The 22804-nt window shown below is 39.0% G+C and overlaps 1 protein-coding gene across 6 annotated transcripts; it reads right to left on the bottom strand.

Moving 5' to 3' along the window:
* Positions 1 to 1084: 1084 nt before the first annotated feature.
* Positions 1085 to 21765, bottom strand: kif23 (kinesin family member 23). Of its 6 annotated transcripts, XM_055232588.1 has the most exons (24): positions 21635 to 21747; positions 20747 to 20813; positions 19848 to 19976; positions 16876 to 16981; positions 15658 to 15794; positions 15451 to 15566; positions 15113 to 15283; positions 14495 to 14536; positions 13385 to 13497; positions 12746 to 12867; positions 12520 to 12622; positions 11910 to 11989; positions 11721 to 11840; positions 9913 to 10072; positions 8174 to 8338; positions 7670 to 7836; positions 7419 to 7592; positions 6686 to 6880; positions 5442 to 5747; positions 3373 to 3603; positions 2527 to 2615; positions 2391 to 2448; positions 2276 to 2310; positions 1086 to 1589 (listed from the first exon to the last, which is right to left on the bottom strand). In XM_055232588.1, exons 1-24 carry the CDS (start codon positions 21646 to 21648, stop codon positions 1574 to 1576), a joined length of 2916 nt encoding a protein of 971 aa, XP_055088563.1. In that variant the 5' UTR covers positions 21649 to 21747; the 3' UTR covers positions 1086 to 1573. The 6 variants fall into 6 exon arrangements, with proteins under 6 accessions (XP_055076935.1, XP_033847388.1, XP_055076936.1 ...); XM_055220960.1 differs by lacking the exon at positions 5442 to 5747 and having other exon boundaries at positions 1085 to 1589; positions 21635 to 21719; XM_055220959.1 differs by lacking the exon at positions 14495 to 14536 and having other exon boundaries at positions 1217 to 1589; positions 21635 to 21697.
* Positions 21766 to 22804: the final 1039 nt, after the last annotated feature.

Genomic DNA, 22804 nt, shown 5'->3' on the forward strand with positions numbered 1-22804 from the left:
CGATAAACCATAATATTGAAACCAAACTGTAAAACAGAATTATTCCCCACAAACCTTTAAATTACTGGTTAAAAAACCACAAACTTCAATGAATAAATAACAGAAAGCGACAATTTAGAAGTTAGTTTGTATCTATAATGAGTCTTAGAAGTCCAGAATTCAACTTTCTATAGCTCAAATCTCATTGTACAGAAAAATAAACAATTCTCCTCCTGTCCTCCCACCACGGTCAGGGGACTGAGACAGGAACGGTTTTACAAAACACATAAGTTATTTAGCTCACCGTGTTAACTTCTATTGTTTTGAAAATGCTATATAAGCCAAAAACAACATATTAACAGGTTTAAGTTCCCCCTCCCCATGCTCCCTGCACTAAGTTACTCCCCCTTCAGACCATCATCACAACTCAACCAGAGTGCAAGCCATTAATGAAACTACTGCATATTGTATCAGGTTTGTCAGGTTGTAACGTATCATTTTGTATCATGTTTTGTATATTTATGAGAAACTGTTGTGTGGGAGCATTGGACAGAATTGTACTGCCAACTGTAAGGAGGAGGGAATACAGCCTCAACTCAAACATGCATGGATGACACCTAAAACCTCTTCAGGCATGTTTTGGATGAGAGAACAATGTTATAACATGATAAAGCTCCAAATGTAGATTTTGTGTAATATCCCCTCTTTAAAACTTGTACACGTTTACTTAATATTTTAGTTGTCACTCCCAAATCTGTCTAAAGCTCCCAAAGCATGTGGACATTTGGTGTGGTAATTTTTATTTATATTTATTTCAAATTTATCTTTAACTTATATTCATGAGTAAGGACAATTATGAATTATTGTGATATTTTTATGACCCTCCTTTCCTCCACAAAACTGTGTTCTGGACCTATTAGATTCTGCTTTTGCTATGACCACTCGATTAGACCAGTTAGAAATGCTTCACTATGGTTTAAATATTGTGTATATGTATAAGGTCAAAATGACTTTTTACCTTATACATATACACAATTTTAATATTCTTCTAAATCTAACTTATAGAGAAGTGAAAGACTTATACAAAGGCACACAATCACAATTTAGTTTAAAGAAATTTAATCTTATCAAAAAGAACAGGTGCTACAGCTACACCGATGTTGAATATACAAATGTTAAAAGTACTTAATACAAACAGCTCCTCTACAACGTAGTGAACGTACAACGAGTGAACTAGCCAGTATATACATCCAGCATGAAGTCATTCTTTTTTCTTATTCAAAGTCCATTAAACCAACACAAAAGTGTTTTTTTCAAAAAGCATTTCTCAACATCTCTAAAGCAGGAGGTGTACTCTTTGGGTGGATACAAAATGGATTTAAAAGCTACAATAAAATAAAGCAAAAAACAGAATACACTGAAAGGATTCATGGCTGCATGGCCAACAAAATATTACAAATAAGTGACTTAAAATTGCACAGTAATGCCTTCAGGATAATGCAGTTTCCACCACATGTCTTCTCTGTTCTGGAGCGCCTCCTGTGGGCTCGAGGGGAACAAGTCAAGAAGATCCAGATATGTGGTCAACAGCAACTCAGGGCTTCCTCCGCCTGAAACAAAACACAATTCTATTAAATCTCCATATAAAAAGGTGTAGTAGATAGTAGAAAATGTGTTAAAGTCAAATATATTGAAGATCACAACTGTGTTTTGTGTTTTTCCCCACCCAACCACATTACAAGCATTGCTGCTTTTAATATCAATATTTAAATGTAACAAAAAAACCAAATTTGAAACATGTTTTTACATTTTCTTAAGAAAATAATAAATTTCACCAATCTAATAATTTCAGTTGAGCTTTCAAATTATTTATTTAAAGTCTTGATATTATATTTTATTATGAATCATGTTTCAGGTAAATGTATGACCCTTGCTCCTACTAGGGTTGGCTTGGCATCTTCCAGTGTTCTTTAGTAGCTTGGTGTAAGTTTTAGCACTCACATGACCTTTAATTACATCTTCAACACCATATTGGCTCTGCTCAGTGCAGCAAAACAAACCATACTCCACTGCTCCACACTTAAACACAAGCAACCAGAGCTCCTCCTTTAATGGAACCCTCACAGCTTCATTTACTGGGGTGTGTTTGGACAAAGCAGACGTGTGTTCATTTATGTTCATTCATGAGTTAACGTGTTTTGACAGCACTGATAAAATGCTTGCACTGCTTTAACAAAAGGTCTGGCCAACAATGAAGTGGTATTTCAACACTTGATCATCCAAATCTTAAGCTTACTTCTGATATGCAGGGCCCGAACTCGTCACAGGGGGCTAAAGGGAAAAAGATCAAATAGTCATTATAGGCTCTAAACAGAGACATTGACACATTTCGATTTTGAACTCATGCTTACCCTGTTTTCTCTGTCCTCCATCTGAAGGGAATCTGCCGACCCTGATCTCCGCTTTCGACTGGAAAACCAAAGCAAATGAAATATAACACAGAACTTGTGATAGACAGATGTTTAGTCTCAGTACAGTGCAATTCACCTGGGGCCTGTGGGATTCTCCTGTCTCAGTGTCTCAATGTCTGTAAATTGCACAGCTTGTCCTCCTCCTCTGGTTTTGAACACATCACCCTGAAACACAAGACCGTAGTATTCATTTCAACATGGCATAGAAAAAGAGAATAAACATGAGACCATGCAGCCCTAATATCCTAACAGCTGTTACCACCAATGTTAACTGCATGGGCCTAATAATGTCCTCAGTTTTCAGTTTTGTTCAGCATTAAAAGAGCTGTATGCACCTTGAACTCGTCACTTGCAGTTTTAAAAAGGAAACACACAATCAAATTATCCTGTGTTGCCAGAGTCTTAACCTACATTCTCAGTGTATGAACAGGTCTCATGATTGTCTGCAGGTGCTGGGGTTTAGGTAGTGATCAGATCAGAGAGGCATTTTAGGTTTAAAACGACAGGATTTCAGCATTGGCAACTGGCAACCCAAATGAATTTTTATTCTGCCTTCTGATTGGACAGCATTGAGGACCAAATCACCAAATAATAAACAACTACGTTCATTGCCAATCCTTTTTGTTATTCAGAATAAATCAGCATTACAGTTGTTATCAGTAAAGCTACATTTGATTTGAACATGTTGACCTAACTGCGTCCCCAGATACGAGGTAATGTTTATGGAATTTAAAATCAAAATCCTTCTATACTTTTAATTTAGCTTTGTTTTGACTCCAGTTTCACTTGTATAAGTTTGGTGGGACAGTTTGACATGTAACAGAATCCTATGCAGCCCGGTCCTCCTGTTTGTCAGAGTCCCCCTCTGGCCGGTGCTGCTTCTGCTTCTCTCAGAGTGCATGGGAGGGTGAGTGAGCTGTACCTTGATGAGCTTGGTTTCGATCTCTCCATCTGAGGCCAGCTCTTGGTGCCTGAGCATATATTTGTGGCACTTGGACAGGGCCTTCTCGTTGGGGCTGGACACTGTGATGGCATTGTGGATGATGGGCTGCATGACAGTGTCGAGCTCCAGGTTTGTGCTGGGCTTGTGATCCACCCACTTCTCTGCACCGCACGAGTGAGAACGCCGGTGTGTGGGGTGCACGGGGATGGGCTGATTCAAGTGCACAAAAACACCAAGAATTATTCAGCATGTGTTAAGGATTAAGGGTGATTAGAGTTAGTCTGTAATGCTGGAGATATGAACATAGTAGTGTTGTCACCATACTAAAATTTCTAATTATTTTGAAGACTTTTAGACAATTGAATGTGATTTCCAGCATTAAATCATAGTACTTTCTTTTACATTACCATGTGTAGACACGATACAGCTCAAAATCATTCAAAAGCTATTCAGAAAAGGTTCAAGTATCAATACTTGCTCAAATCTAGTCTGACAACCCTGAGAACAACATGCTCTAGATTTTGTTCAATTTCATGGATTTATACAAAAACAAAAATTGTTATCCATGGGTCTAAGAATGATTAAAAAAATATATGATAGTTGTCACCGCAATTAGTTTAAAACTAGGCGTCTCACGATAATTACTATATCCACTTATTCAATACATGATAGACTTTACACTGGTGTGTGTGTGTTTCCTTGATCTAAAGCGCTTTCAGTTGCATTCACAGGACAGAAACAAACCTTTCTTGAATAGCTTTAGAAAGATATTGAGCTGTATCAGACTACATAGACTAGTATACACACATGGACCACTATGGAACCTACCTGGACCACTGAGGGATTACACAGATATAAGGCCACATGGGAATATAAAAGAAAGTACTACCATTTAATGTTGAAAATCACATTCCATTGTCTAAACAAAATTCTTTATTATCATTGTGGTATTAGAATCGAGCACCAAGTATCAAATCTATTAGTATTGAAATTGAGTTCACATGGATGGCAGCAGCAGTGGCGGCTTCTCTAAACAGGGACTGTAGATTCCATCCCCACTTATGGCCAAAGCTCTTTGATGAAATACTTACATCTCCAGCAATACATCTGTGCTTACAAACAGTACAGCTAGTTATAGGAGAAACCAGAAGAACCATGCAAAGAAAACTCATCAAGATGTATGCAAGAAATGGTCTGAAATGTGTTGAGTGGTTCAGTGGTGTTCATGTGCAACAGTAGAATTTAGTAGTAGTAATAATAATTATGATGATGATGATGGGGAAGGGGAAAATTAGGCATTGACATTAGCTGTGATGTGTCCGCCCTCCTGCTCTCCAAAACTGATTCTGAGCTGCATCCTGAACAGTTTGGTAATACAAAGAACTGCAAGAATGGTGAGCCTTTGTTTAACTTTATGGGAACTAAAATGTAATTATTACACCAGTACAATGACTGCACAGTGAAGGGGTGAGTTTTTATAAAAGGAGAAACGAGCAAAGACTACACACAAGCTACACACTATGGTTTAAAGTGCATAAGGCAGGTTTGACAGTTAACATTACATTTAAGAATGAATAAAAAATCTTCACAAAATTTTTTATTTTGTCAAGTTTAAAAACGTACCTTTTGGTTGGACAGGATGCAACATACATAGGAGGTACATCTGTTACTGTTACTTACCAACCTTAGTGATAACACGAGCCTATTTGTATTAGACTAATCGATTATTGTACAATTAAGACAATACCTTTAAATTGTCTTGGATTGAATTTTCTGACACTTTAAGCCTTCATTTAACAATATAAACACATTTTCCTGTGTTGATGACTTTGACAGAGATATGTCGTTTTAGAACTCACTGCTACTTCTTGTATTTTTGTACTTGAACTTTTTTCCACACACTGACACAACTGATGTAAAGCTATGATAAATATTTACCACTGGTACTATCCGACCAAACCAAGGAATAAGTATAAAGCATAAAAAACTGTCATATGCACTTTAACACCCAGTCTAAAAGAAGCCTACAGTAGCACTCTGACACTGACCCTGATGTCTGTCTCCAGTCCCAGCCCGTAGAACAAGGGCGTGGCTGGGGCCTGGGAGCCCGGAGCCCAGTGCTTGCCTCTCCTGCGCCCCACGCTGCTGCACATGGGGGTCCTGTGCTGGGGGGTGCCCTGCCTGCTCTGCTCCCCCACCTCCATCGGACATCTTTGCTCCCATTGAGAGATGCACGACGCCACTGAGCGTTGCGAGGGAGGAGAGCAAGAGGGGGAGGAGGAGGGGGGAGGTGAGACCTGCACTGCTCGGTTGTGGGAGTGGTGAGGTGGGTGAGAGGTGGTCTGGCTGTATGCCTGAAAGGTAATTGTGACGGGGCTCAGTGACAGAGCAGCAAAAGAACACACATTATTATAGGCAAACATGCAGCCCTCATTAGTGCCCGCTCACATACATTTTGGCCCATTTGAAAGAGGTGGGGGATTACAGACAAGATGAAATCCAACATGGTGGTTCAAAGATGTGCAATTTTATAATGGCTGCATCCAAATGGCACCATTTAGGCATCACGCCATTTTTAGTGGTGTCCAAATGTCCAGGTGGTGAAAAAGCAGTGCAAAATTCCCCATAATGCACCTTGAAAATGCTGGTCACTAGATCAGTCAATATAGACCACAATGCACTGCATGAGTTGGAAAACCAACAGTGACCGAGCTTTAATTGGACAACACACAACTGAATGAAGCAGACAGAAGTGTTTTATCAGTTTCACACTATTGATCCCTCATTATGAATAAAACACTTAAATGAACCGTTGCTGTATAAATTTTCTTGTGTTAGCCTTAGTTTGAACTGTTAAGAGACAATTTCCACATCTTAGACAAAAAGTTGAATAATTTAGTCCTTTTACGTGTGATCCAGCTTGACATAAGCTTGTATGTTTATTATTGGTACATTAATACTTATTATAGATTATTAATCAAATTTGATCAGTTTAGCTTTTTGTCACCCAGGACAGCGCTATCTAGTGAGGAGTGTTAAGGGCTAGGGTGGACATTTGGACACAACCAATGTTGAATAATCAAAGAAAAACCTGCAATATCTATCTATCTATCTATCTATCTATCTATCTATCTATCTATCTACCTATATATTTTTTTTTTTTTTTTAATCCCACATTGTTGTGGTTTATCCTTCTAATTCCAGTCAACTTTCTTCAGAGTTCTCAGTTGTTTTGTATTTGCTCCTATCACCATCCTTACAGGAGTCTGATTAGTTGTATGTGGGTACTCACAGCCACTGGTGAGGGTGAGGCAGACCTCTTCTGTCTGACAGCACGGTCCTTTTCTCTGGATGGCCTCTGGGGGCACTCTTGCACTCCTGCGCTGCCATTGCTCTCTGTCACGATGGCTTTGAGCTGCTTGAGCTTTTCATCCTTCACCCACAGCTTGTTTTGCATCTCCAGCTGCTTAGCATTTACTTGCCTCACCTGAACACACAAGCAACAGGAGGATCATGGCTACAAAAGTACCAGGTGCTACATTAATGCAATAGCCGACATAGTGCCCTGATTTGCCCTCATATTGTAGTGCTCATCAGGAGAGCTCTACCATCTTATAATTGAGACCATGAGGTCATTTAATGCTCAAACGCTACATGTGAAAAAACTCAATATTTGTAACACTTATGACCTAACATCTAACATTTTTCAAATTTAACACGATATCAAAAATTAAGCTAGAACCCCAGAGTGTAATGCATGCCTCTCTGTATAGCTAATTATGATAAATTATCTTCACTGTGACAGATGACAGCCCTAGCCACGCTCTACTGGAGACAGAGGGCCCTCCCACTTATTTTAAAGACAATATCTGACCATTTGACTTTGCACAGAGGTCAAAGGAAACCTCCTGACAGCATTTACACGGGCTATTCTAGACCAACACTGAAGAGCTTAGCCACTAAAATGTCACTATCTGCCTAAACTAACCCCTAAGAAATGGCAACTCTCGTTGTGTATTCCTTACACACTCCTTCTCCCACTTGAGCTTAGTGTCAGCCACCACGCCCTGCATACGCTGCTCCATGCGCCTGCGCTCAGACAGCTCCTTCTGCAGTTGCTGATCCTGGGTCTCCAGCTTCTGTTCCAGGGAACGCTTGTCCTGCTCATACATGTCTGTGGTCTTCTGGAGGATTTCAATCTAAACAAGAGATATAGACATCAGTGCCTACTCTGTATTGTGGCATCTATGCTGCGCTAGTGCCAATGCAAAGTTACCTTATACTCAAGGGTCTTAGACTTCTTCTCCAAGCGATCGATCTCAGTCTTCTGATTGAGGATTAGTTTCTCCTTTTCGCCCAGTCTGCTCTGCTGGTTGTGGATCAGGGCTTCTTTGGCATTGATCTGGGAGCCATACTGGTCCAACATGGATCGAATGGTGCTGGCTGGAGGATAGAGGGAACAATGAAAAACAGGACATGAAAGAGCTTCATCAAAATGTCCAATGAAGCTCTGACATGTAAACTGACCACTTTAGACTTGGCAGGATGTTATTTTTAACAATATAAAAAAAAAAATAATGCACCCATTTCCACACAAGATTAGATTAATCTTGTTCAGATTGAATCCATTCAATTTTTGACTTGATGCTTGATGAAATCTAACCTACTGTCATTTAATTCTTAAGACTTTATTGTACACAATTATAATTGAGTGAATTTTAATGCATTTTAAAACCTCTGAGATTCAGAACAAAAAAAGGAGCCAGAGCGGACACTGCACCTGTCTTCTTGAACTGCTCGGTCATTATCTGGCGGACACGTTGCCTCTTCTCCAGGACCTGGATGAGATGAGGCAGAAGCTGGTCATCGGCAGGGTCCACCAGGGTGCAGGGCGGCAGTGGGGGCAGGCTCTCAATCAGCTGGGTCAGCAGCACTGGGTCATCCACTGGGGAGCAAACACTTGTCATGATATTAAAAACTCAATTTTGACACTAAATGCAATAGCCAACCAATTCCTCAATGATAATAAACAATATAAAAGAGAATTTAATTTAAAATAATTAATAGCATTTTCTCATGCAGTATGTGTTTCAACACAAGTTCAGACTATGTAGCTCAAAGACTCTTCAGGAAATGTCCAATGAAATCAAAATGCTAATCGGTACAAAAACTGGCAAACTTATCTGCGCGGGTATCGATACTGACAAGTCACACTCACAGGACAGAAATGAACCTTTCCTGAATAGCTTTAGAATGATCTTGAGCTGCATCAGATCAAGTAAAACACCACAGACTAAGTAAAGGCCCATGGACCACTATGGAACCTACCTGGAAGACTGAGGGATTACACAGATAAAGCCACATGGTAACATAAAAGAAAGTGCATTTAATGTTGAAAATCAAATTCCATTGTCTAAAACAGGGGTCACCAACACAGTGCCCGTGGTCACCAGGTCGCAACCAAGGACTACATGAATTGCCTGCACACCGGTTCTAAAAATAGCACAACTCACTAATGAGCTGCATCTAAAATAAAATTTTATTCTGATGCTATCTTTTAATCACCCTTGCAGTCATATATATTTTAAAATGACAATATCTTAAAAATATGTTCATTATATGTGAAGTTTAGAAAAGTTAAGGTGAACTCTGACTTACTCAGTTCAAAGATTAATATTGTACGTGTGACAAAACCAGTGCTCAGCTCACGAGCACTGTGAAGCTGCACATTGAAAGCCGTTTCGTACCCCAAAAACATGGCAGAAAAAAATGAATTTTACGACTGTAAAAGAAATCTGCATGCGTCTCATCTGCGGGGCAATTGTGGCAACGGCAAAGGGGCAGAATGTGCAGGAACAATTCACTACATGTCATAAAAGCTCCATGCTAAGTACTCACGGAGACGAAAGGGGAAAAGTCACAAAAAGCAACAGAGATTTATTTAAAAATATGTATGTTGATTTTTCTTTAACATTACAATATCGATAACTTTTTGAAACATGGGGCAACATAGTTTGTTTTGTTAAAAATGTTTCTCAGTGGCTAATGAAAATGGGACACTTTTACTATGAGATGAAGTGATGTAAATGATCATCTGAAAATGTAACAATTACTAAGATTAATAAAGTTAAAGTGTTGAATATTGATATGTTTCCCACCTTGCTGTCATTGTTGATTGTGAGAAATCATTAATGTGATCATGTCTTCACATAGATGATTATCATTAATCATTATTAATAATGTATTACTAAAGGCAAATTGAGCAAATTTGTTATTTCAGAAGAGCGTGTCACACTGGTAGCCCTTCGTATGACTCAGTGCCCATGAAGTAGCTCTCAGTTTCAAAAATGTTGGTGACCCCTGGTCTAAATAGTGCTTTTTTACTATGGTATCAGAATCTGCATTCAGCATTAAGTCTATTCCTTAGTATCAAAATAGATTTTTACATTTTAGTATCATGACAGCACTAATAGAGAATGCTCAATGTGTGGTGCAAATGTGTGTGAGTTGTGGCATTACCAGCAGCAGCGGCCCCTCCTCGCTCCTCCAGCCTCCTGCTCAGCTCCTCCTTGAAGGCCTGGTTCCTGTGTCTTCGCCCGGCAGCCAGACCACAGATGGGCCGGTCAATGGGTCGCGCCACCTCCACCTCCTGGGTCATCTCTGCGAATCGCATCACCAACTGCACCACACAAAGTTTCACATTTCTAAATCATGACTTTACATGATTCAAAATGGACTGTGAGCTTTTGAGTGACGATTAAGGTTACTGACTCCCACATTTAAAACAAGGTTGTACTTTGCTTTATTTACCGTGTGAAGGGCCTATATTATGCTCATTTTTGTATCTGTTATAATGTTGTATCCTCATCAAATACACAGCTGCATTTTCTTTCATTCAAACATGTTTAACAAGAACCCTGCGTATTGTGTTCATATGCAGTATATAGCAATTCAATTTATGCTACAAATAGTTAACATTAAATCTACCACTTAATGACATAAGAAGGTGGAACAGAGGGTTACTCAAACTTGTGTGAATGAAACTAAACACAACTCAAGTTATGTTTTTGAGGAGGTAATTCATTCAATTCATTTTTTGTAAAGCCCAAAATCACAACAACAGTTGTCTCGAAGGGCGTTCATGTTTTGGTTGATGGGGGAAACCGGGGGAAACCCATCCAGACACGGAGAGAAACATGCAAAACTCCACACAGAAAGGCCTGGGCGACCCGGGGATCGAACCAAACCTTCTTGCTGTGAGGCATGAGTGTTGCCACTCAGCCACCGTGCTGCCTACACACAAAAACAGCAGTATAACATGGCTAAAAGCTCATGAGTCAATTTATCTGTAATATAGGACCTTTAATCATATTTACAAGGTAGCCTCTGGGGAAAATTCGAACTGTGCTTTCTAGGGCTCAGACAGTTATGAATAGTAAAATCTCATCAGGTCTCCAGCAGTTTTAACAGTGCAAAAGCCATCCCGTAACTTCTTCTGAGCATCTTCTGAGTACTACTAACACATGGCTGTAAAGCACGTTTGTGATATTACAAAATACTTTTTTTTTCATGGTTCTTTCCCACAGCTGGCAGCAGAGGGGCCAATAATGAATGAACAGAGAAAAGTATTTTCCAAATGTAGACATTTAAATGCCAATAATGTCACATTTAAAAGCCACAATAAAGCATAACTTTAAAGAATCTCCAAAAACTTGAAAGAGGGGGCATTTTACTATGGGGTATTGACTGCTAACACATAATTTTAGATCACCATGTTCCCTTGTTTTGAAAATGCTATACTAGCCAAAAGCAATGTATGGTGTTCTGGTGTGAGGAAAATGAGAAAAATATACATGTTTTCATTTCCATTGTTGACGCTCTCCCGTAAAAATTCACTCCCCCTTCAGAGCTCTATCACAACACATTCAGCATGCATCCCAGTAATGAAACTACTGCACATCACATCAAGTTTGTAAAATTGTTGTGTACAGTTTTGTATCACGTTTTTGTATATTTATGGAGAATTGTCGGGTGGGAGCATGGGTGATGTAGGGTTGTGGGTGGAGCCTTGCACAAAATCTTACATCTGTAAAGAGGGTTTAAATGGGGCATGGGAGAGCGCCAAAATGCTCAAACATGCACAGATGACATCTAAAACCTCTTCAGGTATGGTTTTGACAAGGGAACAAGATTATAACTTGGTAGATGGGAAAAAAAAAAAGATTTTGCATAATGCTTCCTCCTTAACAAGATCCTGTTGTGTATGAGATTTTACAGTGAGCACCTCCGAGTGGGAGTGAGCAGTGTTGTTCTAGAGCTGTTTTTACCATGCTCTCCTCGTAGTCGTCTGCCTTTGGGTTGACACAGACAATCATTCGGACTTTGCCTTCACCGTCAAAGTAGTTTTTAAAAAGATGGGTTACTTTGGAGTCTCTGTAAGGCACCATCTGAAATACAAACACCATTTAAACATTAGACAATATGAACATGACAAAAGAAATACCCTCATGTCTAACCTTATTAGTGCCGCACATCTGGTTCTCTCGCAGCACCTCCATACAGGTCCTCAAAGTCATGAGAGACTGATTAATGTTGCCTGAAGAGGTATAGACATTTTTGAAACCCATATGTGGCTAAAATGCTTCAATACTATGCAAAGTTTATAAGGTTTATAAAGTTTATGAGTCTAGTTATGTTTCAATGCATCCTTGACCTCTTTTGTAGTATCAGTACACATTTAGTCTGTGTCTCTCTTGAGCCCTTACCCCACTGGAGCTAATCTCAACATTTCTAGATTTTCACTTTGGATATCCATTTTGAACAGGCAAAAGTCCTCCTAAAATCCTTCATATCAAAACAGAATAATTTGACTAAACCGATAAATACGGCAAAGTTATAGGAGCGCAGTAACACTTAATTTCCTTCTATGAGGCATCCATTTCAAAAGAACCAATTTAAAATGTCCAATAGATAACACTGATTACTAAATCTGAAAAACAAAGCACTTTTTATCTGGCCAACTACTATCGCTCTCATTCTACTTCCGGGACAGAAGATTGTCCATGGTTGCTTCACCTCTCAAGCGCCATTTATCACACATAAAGCGAGTTGTAAAGTGAACCATACCTGCTTCCCTGAGGCGGCTGCCTTCGGCTCTGGTCCTGTTGGTGCGCTCACTTCCTGCCAGGTCTACCAGACACAGCTGGCTCACACTCACCTGGTTTCTGTCCTGTGAATGAAGCATCGGCATCAACATCCCAGAGTACCATAGCCAAAACACAATCATAACACAGAATAAGACAGGCCTAACACACATAACACCGGCCTAAAGAGCAATAGAGCAGCGTGACACCTGCAGTATGTGGTCTCCGTCTGCATCTAGAGGCGCTTGGGCCAGCTTCAGGGTGAACACGCTGTGGGAGCGACTCGACTCACGGTTCAGTGTAGTGTTGGCAATTCTCCTTTTCTTTTGACCTGAAATCAGCACAATGAAATGTTAGTATTCAAACACTTCTGTATCCTAAATGAAAAGAAATTTTTTATGACATAACTTGTTTTTTTTTTTGTTTTGTTTTTTACAATCATCTGGTAGTGCAACTATTTTTCATTTTCTGAAAAGTTAGGATTGCCATTAGATTTGCAGTTTATTTATAAATCAAGACTTTGTTCACAGTGCACAATTTACACAAGTCTGTTTTGGGAGTCAGTAACACAGTAATAAAAACTGCTAAACTAATACAAGAATTGCAGACCCCAATAGGTTTAGAATCAGAATCCTTTTATTGCCATCGTTTGTGAACACAGTTCACAAACTAGGAACTTATTTTGGTGATAAAGTGCAACATAAAACATAAAACACACTGAATAAATACAAATATGCCCTCATAAAGACTAATAGATTATATATATATATATATATATATATATAATTGTATAATATATATATAATTAACACAGCCTGTTCGTGTGGTGCTGGCTGAGAAAACAATACCTTTCCAGAAGACTTCGAAAGCCTCTTCAGTGGACTTGACTTCCACCTCAGTGCATCCAGCCACGTACATGTTATGGTTCTGATCCTCACGTAGGAGCTTCGACTGTGGAGGTCTGAAACAAGTTCAGCAATATTGCCATTATTACCGTAAATTGACAATTGAGCACACCTGAATATAAGCCGCACCAGCTAAATTTCAAAAGAAAATAAATTGTGTACATATATAAGCCGCACTTGAATATAAGCCACAGGTTTTCATGTTGTAACATGAGATATTTACACAGAAAGACGGTACATGGAGGTTTTTTGAATTTTAATTTATGAGACGCCTTTTTTTTTTTTCAAACTGCCTGAAAATCGGCATTACGGCATCAACATACCATGAACATACCTGCATGTTTAAAAAATAAAACAGCACCCAGCACCAACACAGGCCATCTGCTTTTATTTCCTCTGAAAGCTTTTGTCATCTTTAATGCTATCACATTCATCGCATTCATTAATGCCAAGCTTATATGCAGTGGCTCTATTTCCTTCCTTGATGGCCAGATCGATTGCCTTTAACTTAAAAGTTCCATCATATGTATTTCTTCATGTGTTTTCCATGATGATGGTGTGTGCATGATGCGGAAAATGACAGTTCAAAATCAAAACTAGTGTATTCTTTAGCTCATAATCTTCTCCCACGTCTCACTTTTGGAATCACTAGCAGAGTGCCCCCCAGTGGCTGTCAGCCAGTAAAAATCTATAAATTAGCAGTACCGTTGTATAGGCCGCAGGGTTCAAAGTGTGGGAAAAAAGTCACAGCTTATAGTCCAAAATGTACGGTATACACACAAAACACACAGGGAAACACAAATGGAGAGTAACCAACAGTAACACACATGCGCAGGACCTAGTTCAGCTTAAGCCGGTCACATACAGATGAAGGACATATTGGAGGAAGTATGACTTATGATCGATTGCATAGACAGCCACCAAAGCATCTAAGTTAAGCCAATTAGTGAGGAGCTACATGCAGGTTTAGGGTTTAGATTCATGGGGTGGATGGACTATGGGAGAGCAGCTATAGCCATGTTTAGGCTGCAAAAAGTGTCGTGCACCACATACATGAACTCTTTGTTTCGCACAGGAGTTCCACCATCAAGCCACCTGACAAAAACAAGGCGCAAGAGTGAATTCTTTAAATGGAACTAGAAGGTCAAGTTAGTGATGTAATATATGGAGTAGTTTAAATACAAATTCAGTTGTTAATAGGTACACAATGCAACTTTTCAGGTAGGGAGTTCATCACCTACTTGTCTTATTGAGATATTATTACATGACATCAAATGTTCCACAATATGGTGTTAAACAACTTGTATATCTTTAATTAATCCTTTTTTTCATGATTGAAAATAAAAAAAAAAAAAAAAAACATGCACTCTTATTGTGAGGAGGGTTGGCTCTCCACAGATGTGCACTATTGCCAGGGCTGTGGCATCAACGGCTTGTTTCTATGGAGATGGAAAGGTTGAATGTCATATTGTAGAACACTGTCTCCATGGAGAGAAAAGGTGGCAGACCCTCTATCACAAGTTATGCAGAGCCCTTTTAAAGAATGGTTTTATATTAACAAAAAAAAGTTTTGTCCATCACTACTGTGATCCAGATGAACATGTGGAAAGACACCGTTTAGTGTCTTTCCACATAAACAACCTTAGTGGAGAACACACTGTAGAATCTTACTTTGGTCTGATTGGGTCAAATGGCGCCTCCTCCAGCAGGTCATAGATGTAGTTGTTATAGATTTCGATGTATGACACAAAGACACTGTAACAGCAGTCTTCATCCACACCATCTGATTTACAGGCCTCCTCGGCACTGATCATGTCTGCAAACTCAGGATCTGCCTTCTGCCTACAAACACATGGATAGGAAAGGTTCCAATTAAACCAATTTCAACCATACTGGGAATTAAGACTCTTTTCAGTGCTCTCTCAAATGTCTCTCTGTCCACAGTGCATATTTGAAATATGACCAAGAATCAGTTACTTAATATAATAGCTTAAATAAAAATAATTTACCTTGAGGAGGGAGTCTTGGGCACATTTGGCTGCTGGCTATCACGCTTTTGCCTTTCCAAGAGAGCCTCCACAGTGTCCTGGATCTCCATCCCATTTTTATCGTCTGGTTTGAACACCTAACAAGTAATCATTTACAATTGTTTTAATGTTTGTACTATAATGTATTAAAAGTCTTGAAAACTGCTCTGTATTGTATAAGAATCATACAAATCTTTTGGCCTGAAAGGGGCTGATGCTGTTAAAAAGCATATCCAGGGAGCGAGGGAGGAGTCCACCTTCTCCAGGTGAGCCGGTCATGGTGAATGTCTTACCACTTCCAGTGACACCATACGTGAACAGCAGACCTACAAGATGTATGGACAAAGATTTTTGTTACATTGCAACTACCGTATTTTCCAGACCACAAGTCGCACTTTTTTCATAGTTTGGTCGAAGGTGCGACTAATACTCAGATGCAAGTTATATGTGAAATTATTAAAATATATCATTTCACAACTTTGTCATTGTCACACTGACAACTGCACGAGGTCACTCTAGGGTTGTGTACAAGTAACACAGCCACACGGAAACGGCGCTTCATCTACTTCAGGAGTTGACCAAGTTCAGAAGCAACACCGAGAATGAAGAATTGAATGGATTTAGTGATTTGGAGTGAGATCGAGAGTAAACTTGTTAGCTGTTTTTTAAGCTTTAGTTATCTGATTAACTGTTAATATCTTGCGTTGACTGGTGAAGTGTAGGTGTAGCTGTAGGTGAAGTAAACCAGTATAAACACTTGAACATGTATTGCACAGCACACACCATTTTCTTCTCTTTTTTGCATTGGTGCAGTGCATGATGGGATAAAGCAGTGCTTTGGTTATGGCCAATCTCTGTGGAAACGCTGGAATCGCAGGGCACATTTGTCAGGCGCAATGAAATGGGACAGCCCTTGTCCCGCCGGAAGTTATGTAACTGCCCTTCGACGCACACTTCGAATGGTGCATCTAAGGGCATTTTGGCGAAATGAAACACAGCCAAACTCTTACGTTAACATATCAGACATGTATTCAATTCGCTGCCTATGTGTTACATTAGCGTGTGTACTGCTATTAAGCCTGTTGTTCTCTATTGTTATTATAACTTGGCTTTAAAGATAAAATGTCTGTTCTTGATCTTGGATTTTGTAAAATAAATTTCCCCAAAAAATGGTAGTCCAATGCAACTTTTTTTTTCCTTCATTATTATGCATTTTTTGCTGGTGAGACTTATACTCCGGAGTGACGTATAGTCTGAAAAATACAGTAATTCATAACATTTGAAAACTACATATACCAAAATAATGTCATATTTGAGTTATTAGATGACAGTGTTGCTCTTATATCCAGTATAGATTTAGATTGATTTGAATGAATTTGAGTTCTGATATTTAAAATGAATACTCACCATTTTTGCTATGAATAAGGTCATCGACAAGAGGCTTGGCTACATCCTCAAACAGTTCAACTTGACTGGTATTAACACCAAATACTTTTTTGAAGGAGTACTGCATCTAATAAGAAGAAAAGACAGAATGTTAGATACAGATCGAATCCCATGGTCCATCTTCATTTCTGACCCGTTTATTAGGGCTGTAGTCCTGTAGTCGTTTGATTCATGAGTCGAGGGTGTCTTAGTCCACTAGTTCCCCACCTTTGTCTCGAGCACCCCCTAACTGTTGTCCCACATCGAGTACCCCATATTAACAGTACTGGAGTTGCATTAGTAATTATACATCCATTTACTAGTACATTGCCATTTTTGTTTGTAATAAAATGGGGCGACAGTGGCTCAGTGGTTAGAGTGTTGGTCCCCCAACCCGAAGGTCGGAGGATTGAGTCCCGCTCGGACAAAGTTCTGTCGTTGTGTCCTTAGGCAAGACACTTCACCCACATTGCCTAGTATGAAAGTGGTGTGTGCGCGAATGATAGGTGGTGGTCGGAGGGGCCGATGGTACAGATTGGCAGCCTCGCTTCCGTCAGTCTGCCCCAGGGCAGCTGTGGCTACAGTAGTAGCTTACCATCGCCAAGTGTGGAAATGAATGAATAATGACTATAGTGTAGCGCTTTGAGAGGCTTTGAAAAAGTGCATTACAAGTGTAAGCCATTATTATTAGAATTGATCCTACAGAAGTAGTAATAGTTAAATCTAAATCTATCAACTGGACAAAAAGAGAGTGAAGACGTTTTGCTGCTCAGAACTCTTCAGTTCTGGTCAGATTGCTGGTCGACACTGCCTTATATCTAAATGGAGGGGCTACCTACACTGAAACTGTAAACAGCGATTGTCTCCAGTTGCAGGCTTTTACAATGGATTAGACCTGGATGAATGAGGGATTACACAAACATCCTACAGAAATATTCTTAAGGATGTAAACTGTGCTATTTATTTTAAATCTGAAATCATTCCAAGTACCTCCTTGGGAAGTGCTCACATACCCTAGGGATCCCCATACGTCTGGTTGGGAAACACTGGTTAAGTCGGCCAAAATTCGACTAGCAGAAAGAAGTTAGTGAGTTGGCAAAATCTGGTATCGTTTGGCATTTTTATGTAAAAAGTCAGATTAAGCTCATGATAGGCAAATTGAATCCGTTTTTATATAAATACAAACTTTTTGTGTAAATGGTAGCTTTTGTATGAACTCCTCTGCAAGTGTAGTCTTACCTTTTTCCACAGCCCCTTTTCAGTCTAAGTACCGTAAATTTCGGACTATAAGCCGCGACTTTTTTTCCACGCTTTGAACCCTGCGGCCTATACAGCAGTGCGGCTTATTTATAGAATTTTACTGGATAACGGCCCCTGGGGGGCGCTCTCTAGCTGTAAATGTAAAAGTGAGACAGACGTGGGGAAAGATTCTGCTCTGAAGAATACACTAGTTTTGATTTTGAACGATCATTTTGCGCATCATGAAATGGATATATTGCAGTTTTTAAGATAAAGAAGGAAATAGAGCAGGGGTCGGCAACCTTTAACACGCAAAGAGCCATTTGGACCCACTTTCCATGTAAAATAAAACACTGGGAGCCGCAAATACTTTTTGACATCTAAAATGAAGATAACACTGTGTATAACAATAATAATGTAACGGAATAATGTAGGTTTTATTTTCACGGACAAGCCTTCTACACGTGGCAGATAAATATGGCAAAAACAACTAAGTGCATAAAAAAATACAACTCACCAAACCGCTGCATCAGTGTGAGCCCTGCGCTGATTATGTGATTATGTCTACTCTGCTCCGCAGTTTCTTTAAAAAAAAAAAAAAAAAACTCTTACGCTTATTCTCCATGTGCCAAAGCAGTTTTGAAGGTTTCATTGCCTCATTTGCTTTTCCCGCATATTACGCAGAGCGGACTGTGCGTGAGAGTCACCTGTAGCGACAAACCCAGATTTTAAGTAGGCATTGTCTGTTAAATTTATCTTTCTTTTTCTTGGAGGCCGTAGTCTCCTCTTCTGGCTCCTCAGTTGTCCTTTTCCCCTTTGTTAAAAGCTCTTGGCTCATTTTCACTCGCTTGTGGCTCTACTTTTGGGCGACATGTCTGATGTGTTATATGTGATATGTCATCGCGGACACAAGAGCAGATAATATACTTGCTACTACATCAAATAGATTTCTGTGGCGATTTCCAGCAGGATTTTCATGATACATCTACGGATGAGCTTATTAGTGTGTCATTAGGGACGAGCGAAAGTTGCTCCTGACCCCTGTGCGCACAGCGTCTGAAAATCAGGGCTCTTTACGCAGGACTGTGAGCTGTGTCAGTGTCTGTGAGACGTGAGCGGTGTTTGTTTTGAACATTGTTCCGCGAGTGTGACGCTTATTTTGAGCAACGAAAAATAAGAAAATATAATTTTATTTTAAGATCATAATAATCTTCCAATTTAAATTACAATAAAAAAGAGCTAACACAAATAAAATGCACTTCAATTAAATACTTAAAATTTATTTTAAGAGCCGCAGTATAAGGATGAAAGAGGCTCTGGAGCCACGGGTTGCCGACCCCTGAAATAGAGCCACTGCACGTGAGCTCGGCATCAATGAATCCAACTTGGTCAATGTAAAAAGACGACAAAAGTTTTCAGAGGAAATAAAAGCAGATTTTCCGTGTTGGTGCAGCTTTATTTTCTAAACCTGCAGGTGTGTTCATCCTGTGTTGATGTCGTGTTGGTGCCAATTTTCAGGCAGGTGTCGGTGCACCGTCTTTCTGTGTAAATATCTCATGTTACAATATGAAAACCTGCGGCTTATATATGTACAAAATTGATTTTCTTTTCAAATTTAGCTGGTGCGGCTTATATTGAGGTGCGCTCTATAGTCCGAAATTTACGGTAATCAATTGCAGGGACGTGTCTGTAGTCAACTATAGCCTATTCATTACCTCTTTGTATTCTCCATTACGGTTGGCCTTTAGTCCGTCTGGAGCATGGAGCTGAATGGTGGTGTTACTGATCATTTCAACACAGCATTCCTGATCATCCAGTCCCAGAGGACGGATCCGACAGTATACCTTCATAAGCAAACAGATGAAAAACAACAAAGGGCAAAATATTTATCTGATTGGACCCAAAACATATTACTTTGTAGGTGTCAACCATTTTTACATCCAAAAACCCATAAAACAAAGCAGTTTGGCGTGTCGATTATATACAGTGTGGGGTTAGTCATACTATCTACACTACCAGTCAAACGTTTGGACGCACTTTTTCATTTAAGTTTTTTTTTACTTCCATAACTATGTACACTGTAGATTCTCATTGAATGGATCAACACTATGAATGACACATGTGGAACGTAGCAAACAAAAAAATAAACTCAAAATAGTTCAAAACCTGTTTTAGATTTATTTAAAAATCACCCTTTGCTTTGATTTCTTTTGCACTTTTGGCATTTCTTGACCCTAATGCGGCACAGCTATGAAGTGAAAACCATTTCATTTAAGTTCATCATGAAGCTCACTGAGAAGGACAAGGTTTTGCAGCGCTGTCGACAGGTGGATACTAAGATTTAAATAAAAAAAATATTTGAAACAATATTTAATAGTGTTATTTCACTTTTTTCTTTACTACTATACATCTTACATAATATAGTTGATTTATTTTGTATGTATAAGTTTACTGCTTTCTACATTTGATAAAGAAAAAAAAAAACATTGAAAAACAAGGTGAATCTAAACTTTCTGGTAGTGTATAAATGTTTCACGGTAGTGAAACAAACAATTGTATATTGCACAACATTTGGAAATATAATGAATTCACATTAGAAAACTGTTGCACTCACTCCCACAGGATCCTTCTCCACATTTGGACTCCTCTTTGGGCCAGGCCGTCGGGGCGTCCTGCCTTTGCTGAAGAGACAAGTGACACCATTTGAGTTTGAGGCAAAAAATGTGTCCTGTCTCCGTTCATGGAGGCGTAAATTTGGAAAATATTTCAAAATATTGTGAATGCTGTTTTAAAGATATGCAGTATTTAAATTTTCTGTATATTATTCATTAAAAAAGCTACTTCTGAAACTGGTGTTGGTAATTTTATAGGGGTGTGCTAAAATTTGATACGAAATTGGGTGATGCAATATTGAGTATTGTGTTGTATTGTGGGTTGCGGTATTTGGTCAATTTCGTGTATTGAATCGAATTGTGGGCGATCCTGTGACTCCCAGCCCTAATTTGACCAATTTCACATTTGTCAGATACATCTTTTAGCACATTTCTGCTGATTTACGTTACATTATCAGAGTATCAATAACGTTACTGTCGAAAATGTCCATCTCGCCCAGCCCAATACCGTTCAATGATTTGTCAGCGTTAACCCATTGAGCCGTGGTGTTACGCGCTTACGTTCATTGCGTAAACGTATTATTTAAGCAGTTACACTTGCGGATGTGTGGGGAAATCACAAAAATAACACATTTTGACTGTAAAGACATTTGCTTGGTAAAAGGAGAGTACACATTATTTTCTCAAAGCGGCGTTATAGAGATATAAAAATGCAGAGCTGATCTGTTTACACTACGGTGCTAGCGTTAGCATGTTAGCCATCAGAGAAGACAGGCGCTAAAAGTAAAGCCGAAGCTACAGAAAACGCCGAAGATAATGTACTACTGTGCGCTTCTGAACAAGTCACTCTCGCTGTTACAAGTTGAGACGATAAAAGAATTAGTTCTCACCCTTGTCTCTGCATGGCTGTGTTCAGAGGTGTGTCGACTCTCACAAGAGCGGCGCTTTTTCGTTTGATTTGAAAAATTCGCTCAGTGAGCCGTTACACTGACAGCTGTTGTTCATCCAATCACAGAGAAGGAAACAGAGACGGAAGTCCCGCGTTCAGACCGTTACGTATCTCCGCCTCTCGCATGGATGGCCCCTCCCCCAGAGTCTGAAAAGTTCAAATCATACACTGTATGCTTCAAACTTTAGATTTATTTAAATTTTTCAGTTACTGTACTCAAATTGCAAATGTGATTGAAAACATATTAGCCTACATTATTTAAATCATTTTCAAATTAAGAAAGCATTACAGGCTTTAATGCAAGTGTTTATTACACTGAAGAAGACTTATATTTTTTAATCCTAATGTGACCAGTGTTTTTTTAGCCATGCATTACAATAGACAGTAGGGGTCTCCATTCTCTTCAATAACCCCTGGGGTGAATTATTTTCTACAGCTGAAAGAATAACTGAATTCTCATAAATTGTGTAAAACAGTCTCCACCCATCTATGCAACAGGTCCAAATTAAAAGACTTAAAAACAAAGGGGAGCTGCTCCTTCACTAAGAATTAGTTAGATTTTTTTTTTTTTTTTTTTTTTTTTTTTTTTACTTTATTTCATGAGGGTAGGACATTAAACACAAACTTACCAGCTTCCTTTAAAGAAACAGTCTGTAGCCTGTACAGATTTTAAAAAGAAAATTACAGCTGAACCTGGGTTGCTAGTGCTTTAACCTGCAGATAGAGGACATAGTTTTTTGTTTTTTTATTCTCAACATATGGACAGGCCTCAAATGCACACAACACGCAATGTGTGTGTCTTCAAGATGCTGATAGAATTTTTTTGTTTGTGTTTGTTTGTTTGTTTGTTTAATGTAAGGTTGTTTTTATTTAAAACTCAAGTTTGATACTAAGAAATAGACTCAGTATCACAATGATATTATATATCATTGTGATACATATATGTGATATATATATGTGATATATATATATATATATATATATATATATATATATATATATATATATATATATATATATATATATATAATATTTAATCAGTGCCACACAAAGGCAAGGAGACAAGCAACAGCTTCCATTGAAAACAGATATGACTTTGAGCTGAGCCTTT

This window comes from Periophthalmus magnuspinnatus, chromosome 3 (assembly GCF_009829125.3).
Source record: "Periophthalmus magnuspinnatus isolate fPerMag1 chromosome 3, fPerMag1.2.pri, whole genome shotgun sequence".
NCBI classification, from domain to species: Eukaryota; Metazoa; Chordata; class Actinopteri; order Gobiiformes; family Gobiidae; genus Periophthalmus; species Periophthalmus magnuspinnatus.